Source organism: Salvelinus fontinalis, chromosome 37 (assembly GCF_029448725.1).
Source record: "Salvelinus fontinalis isolate EN_2023a chromosome 37, ASM2944872v1, whole genome shotgun sequence".
In the NCBI taxonomy this organism is placed as follows: domain Eukaryota; kingdom Metazoa; phylum Chordata; class Actinopteri; order Salmoniformes; family Salmonidae; genus Salvelinus; species Salvelinus fontinalis.
The window spans coordinates 9882099-9888098 of NC_074701.1; the positions used below are offsets into that span (position 1 = coordinate 9882099).

General features: G+C 45.0%; 1 protein-coding gene across 1 annotated transcript in view; it reads right to left on the minus strand.

Annotated features, from left to right (window-relative positions):
- Window positions 1–5141, minus strand: part of abcc2 (ATP-binding cassette, sub-family C (CFTR/MRP), member 2) — a 53043-nt gene extending 47902 nt beyond the window's left edge. Inside the window, exons 1-4 of the mRNA XM_055901858.1 lie at window positions 4435–5141; window positions 1869–2042; window positions 1207–1353; window positions 853–993 (exon numbers count right to left, since the gene is read on the minus strand). Of these exons, the coding sequence (XP_055757833.1) occupies window positions 853–993; window positions 1207–1353; window positions 1869–2042; window positions 4435–4479 (507 nt within the window). The 5' untranslated portion in view covers window positions 4480–5141. The remainder of the gene's footprint in view (window positions 1–852; window positions 994–1206; window positions 1354–1868; window positions 2043–4434) is intronic.
- Window positions 5142–6000: the final 859 nt, after the last annotated feature.

The window sequence follows — 6000 nt, forward strand, 5'->3', positions numbered from 1 at the left end:
AGCTAGCTACGTTTTATAGGCTCCTTGCTATGAGTCTGAGCCACTTTGAACATCATATTCCCATTTGCCACCACTAAAATTGCTAGCTAGCATGCAAGCGCAGCAATGTTCTCTCACATGCCGACTAATGAAGTCGTGTTGATTCAATTTGACACTTCGCAGCCGCCGGAATTTGACATGTGACTACAGTTTTCATTGACTTGTGGGCCATAACAACCCCAATAAGTGATCAAAAGTTGTTCACTTGCTCCCTGAAGCTAAATCGAGGACCGAGGGGGTAACTCTTTTGTGAATTGGACCACCACTTATGATGGGAATCAAACTGCATTCGTTTTCGATGTGGATTCCTCCGAGGGAAAGTGGCTAGCGCGAGGGTTGAGGGGGTAAAAATTACGCAATTGGACCGCTGCCAGAGAGAAAGAACATGAGTATTAAACACCCTGGCTGTACTTAGGTGATCTTTTTCTGTGTCAGATAAAGTGAACACAAGTGAATGATTTGTTTATAATTTGCTCAGAGGGTTGATATAGAGGGAGTCGAAGAGAGCAGGAACCATCATTTATGTACCACATAAAGTAAACATAAGTATTATTATTTTTTATTTTTTTTAACACTCCCACTTGTCTTTTCCGACTAGCAATGACTTTGCTGATAACTACGTTATTGACGAAAAATGTGACTCTACGACAATGATACGTGGTTGTCTGACCTGACTATCTTAATAAGGTGAATGCTGTAAGTTACTCTGGATAAGAGTGTCTGCTAAGCGACTCAAATGTAAATGTAATTATCTGTCATTGCTTCCTCTTTCCCTCCATCCCTTCAGCTCTCCCTCCCTCCCTCCCTCTGTACCATTCTGAGGGCCTCTCGCAGCAGGGTCTGGAAGGGGAAGATATCACAGACCACCAGGATCATCCAGAAGAGGAGCAAAGTAGCAGAGTCCACCGCTCCCTCTCTCCTCCTCACTCCCTCCTGACAGAGCATCAGCAGGATCTGAAGGGGACATACAATCATACCGTTTTTTATTTAGCAAACAGCCACAGTGAAAAAAATACACAAGGAAAACCACAATGAATCACAACCAAATAGAAGCTAGATACACCGTCACAGCTATACACTGTGGTACGAACAACACAAAGTGTTTATATCTGTCCCAATTTTTTTCAACTTCAGTTAATACATAAATAGATAAATTAAACGGTTTACCCATGAGACAGCGAACAGAATGGGGTTGGCGTAGAAAACCCACGGGTTTTTCTCTGTCGCAGGGGTGTCTCTGGTTGGACCATAGTCCTCTACTAACGTCACAGCTAGACCTGCTAAGGCGGTCAGGAACAATAGGCCAACCACAATCTGAGGAGGAGGGAGAGGTGGGAAGGAGAGTGAAATAGTGACAGATGAAGCGATGCAGAAATAATCTCTATTACTTGCTTGAAGAAAGATTCAGTGTCAATGTCACAGAGATAAAAAAATATATATCACACTTGAAAGTGCTGAGTGAATAGAGTTAACCTGTTTACAGAGGTCTGAGCGGGCAACGTTGCAATGAAGTCATGGCAATGACGTCATTACAACATCATGGTCAGGTTTTATACTGGTTGAGTAAGGACGTTTTCTCAACGTATTTTTAGCAACCCAAAAAGTATGTCTTCATCAGGTTGTAATCTGTGTATCTGACCAAAAAAACGACCAAAAGATGAAATATTTACAATGTCTGTATGCCTTTACCGGTTTGTAATCAGAAACCAGTTTGCTGCACTCTGCTTGTATGTCTTCTCAACCAGAAAAGTAGAGGTTACAAACAGAAAATAACATAATGTGCCAAATGTTGCCCACCGGGGCATATCTTGGACAGGGGCTTTGTTTACCTGTTTACAGAGGTATAGTTTGGACAGGTGTTTAGTGGCGGTGGCCTTCCTGCAGAGCACTGCTATGTGCCAGGGGGCACAGAGCCACAGGAAGCCCAGCGGAGCCCACACCAACACGGTCTGCTCTACACACACTGGCAGGTCTGGGTCCTCACGCTCCAGGAACGACGAGTTCTAAAAGAGAGAAACACGCGTTTTTCATAGTGCCACACACACACGCTCGTATGCATGCAGACACACACACACACACACATGCACAAATACGGACATACTTAAACACACACACAGGTCCAGACTCACCTATGTACTGACCCAGAAGGACTAAGCCTTCCCTCCAACTCCCTGATTATCAATTTAATAAAATATGACTCACAGGTCATTAAATCTGAAGGCCAAAGAAGCATGAACCCCACCTGGAGGGTGTGTGTGTGTGTGTGTGTGTGTGTGTGTGTGTGTGTGTGTGTGTGTGTGTGTGTGTGTGTGTGTGTGTGTGTGTGTGTGTGCTAAGATGAGCTGTAAGATTCCCACAAGCCCCTCTGGCTTAATAACTCCGGATATGGTTCAGACAGCTCGACACACACAAACTGAGTAAAAAATAATTAAACTTTCAAATGAATTATATATAGCCATTGAATCTTAAAGAACGTAACTTATAAATGCCTCAGAAGCTTAGTTCAACTGTCTATCCCCATCAGAACTCAAAATATAAGCTTCTTTTACCCCACTGTTTGTAAACAATGTCATTGTAAATTGTAGAATTTGGCCGTATGTCCAACCGGCCTCAGAACCGCAGACCACGTGTAACCACGCCAGCCCAGGACATTCACATCCGGCTTCTACACCTGCTGGGTCATCTGGCACCAGCCACCCGGACAGCTGATGATACTGTGGGTTTCCACAAGCAAAGAATTTCTGCACAAACTGTCAGATACCGTCTCAGGGAAGCTCATCTGCGTGCTCTTCGTCCTTCTGACTGCTGTTCGGCGTCATAACCGACTTCAGTGGGCAAATGCTCACCTTCGATGGCCACTGGCACGCTGGAGAAGTGTGCTCTTCATCCCGGTTTCAACTGTCCCAGGCAGAAGGCAGACAGCATATATGGCATCGTTTGGACGAGCAGTTTGCTGATGTCAACGTTGTGAACAGAGTACCCCATGGTGGCGGAGGGGTTATGGTATGGGCAGGCATAAGCTACGGATAACGAACACAATTTCATCTTATTGATGGCAATTCGAATGTGCAGAGATACGGTGATGAGATCCTGAGGCCCATTGTCGTGCCATTCATCCGCCGCCATCACCTTAAGTTTCAGCATGATAATGTACGGCCCCATGTTGCACGGATCTGTACACAATACATGGAAGCTGAAAATGTCTCAGTTCTTCCGTGGCCTGCGTGCTCACCAGACATGTCACCCCATTGAGCATGTTTGGGATGCGATGAATCGACGTGTACGACAGCGTGTTCCAGTTCCCGCCAATATCCAGCAACTTCGCAACGCCATTGAAGAGTGGGACAACATTCAACAGCCTGATCAACTCTATGTGAAGGAGATGTGACGTACTGCATGAGGCAAATGGTCGTCACACCAGATACTGACTGGTTTTCTGATCCACGCCCCTACCTTTTTTTTTAATGTACCTGTGACCAACAGATGCATATCTGTATCCCCAGTCATGTGAAAACCATAGATTAGGGCCTAATGAGTTTATTTCCATTGACTGATGGCCTTATATGAACTGTAACTCAGTAAAATCTTTAAAATTGCTGCATTTTGAGTTTGAATTTTTGTTCGGTGGTAGTACTTTTAAGTGTGGTATCAATGGGTACTTTCTAGTACTACTTCAAATAATTCATCACTATTGGGAAGTTATTTATGGTGAGAGAATGAGACTGCACTCTGACTTACTAGCAATAGCATGCACCAAGTCTAAAGAGCTGAGTCAAGATTACTTAACAGTGTCATAACAACCCAGTCACGTTTTCGCTCAATGAGCTCTCTCCTTGCCCTGACCATGTCCATGGTGAGATTAGAACATTTGCGTAATCTAAACAAAGAAAACTGTTACGACAAAGCCACAATGACTAAAGGATTCACCAAAGAGCACATTGAGAGCAAACTTCACATTAGAATCGTTTATAGCAGAAATAGATCATACTTTTAGAGTGAAAAAATACAAGAAGCCTCGAATTAACTTATCAACGTCTTGAAAATACTATGCGATTCATCTTGCGATTCATCTTGGAATAACTTTAAATGTGGTTGAAATTATTGGTTTTGTAAAAAAAAAAAAAAATCTGCAGTAACCCACCAAATGGCTTTGGTGGCCAAACAAACAGAGGCCAATGTCCTCCTGATACAGACCAAACAATCATGCCAGTAGGTTCTCTGAAGGTTAACTGGAAGTTATTTACGATTTAAAGATAATTAAATCTTGTTAGGACAATGGATTTTTTTGGACCAAACTTTCGCTGCGCTACCAAGAGTCTTTTCATCTTCAGTCTGCACCACGACTAGCTTGAAAGCAAGGCTATGAGAGCATTTTTCTCTGGTAGTTCTACTCACCCAGAAGATGGATCCACAGTACTTCTCCAGAGCTTCAGCCGTCATTGTGCCCCCGGAGTCAGCTCTGGTCAGGAAGACACGACAGGACAATAAACCCACACGCTCCTCACACTCCACGGGCTCAGCTCCGATCAAGGCTCTCTCTAGTTCCCCTCCAATCAGAAGATGGGACACTATTAGTTGAGTCTTCTCAATTGCTCCACTCCGTTAACAGCGGGACACGCGAAACACACTCCGCGGATACAATTTGCTCACAGACACTGAGACAATCGCAGGACGTGACTCAGCGGGCCTTTGAGCTGTGAAGCTCTTTAATGGACAAGAGATCTTACGGTCTCCTCACACACACACACACACACACACACACACACACACACACCCACCCAGGCACAGGCCAGGGTTGTATTGGTAGTCTGTAGAGAGATGTTAATGCTTAACTCCGACCCTGACTGAAGAGATAATGCCCTTTTTAGGGCTTCTCCCTCTACTGCATATGTAATAAAGTCATTGGCAACATGTCTGAACATTCACACACAGAACACACACACACATAAACAAATGTCTCCCGAGGGGTGTGTGAGCGCACCCCAGTCTGAAACACAACAAGTCCAACCTCTTCCTGTGAAGATCCAGCCCGCTACAAGGCCCGCTGCCGCTTCTCTTCACTCATAACAGGCCTGACTAAAGTCCAGAGTTTGTGTTTGTGAGTAAAAGATAGAGCGAAAGGGAGAGAGAGAAGACCCGAGCTTGTGTAAAGACCTCCCACTCTTCCTCTTTCATTCCATTGTGAGTGTTTGGGGCTGAGTTTTATAAACACCAGAATTGTTCCCTCAGAAGAGGAAGTGGGGAGGGAGGGAGGGAGGGTAAGAGGAGAGGATGGGCCCCTCTCTCTCTTCTTTTCTCCTCTGTTTTACTTACTTTCCTTCTGCTCAGACCTATTCCTCCGTGTTTAAGTAATGTCCAATAAACGTCACAGGATAAGTGATTTGCATCATTAGATGGGAGGGGAGCTAACTGAGTGTTGCCTGAAAAACATGTTTCAGATACAATTTGCTTTGACAGTCTGTGGCTGAACGAAAGCCAAAGAGAGGGAGGGTTGGGGAGAACTGTGAAGAGCTTGAGTGTTGTCCAACTGGGTACCATTGTTCCCAGTCAAACCCAGTGAGACACACACCCATACACACAACACACACACCCATTTGAACACACACACATACGAACGCACAAGATGGCGTCGACAGAGATGGTTGTCCCGCTCCGAGTCCTTAGGAAACTGCAGTATTTTGTTTTTTTTATGTATTATTTTTTACCTTGTTGCCCCAGGAAATCTTAAGTCTTATCACATACAGCCGGGAAGAACTATTGAATATAAGAGCGACATCAACTTACCAACATTACGACCAGGAATACGACTTTCCCGAAGCCGATCCCCTGTTTGGATCACCACCCAGGACAATGGATCTAATCCCAGAAGCCGACCCAAAACAACGGTGCCGCAGAAGGGGCAGACGGAGCGGCCTCCTGGTCAGGCTCCGTAGACGTGCACATCGCCCACCGCTCCCGAGG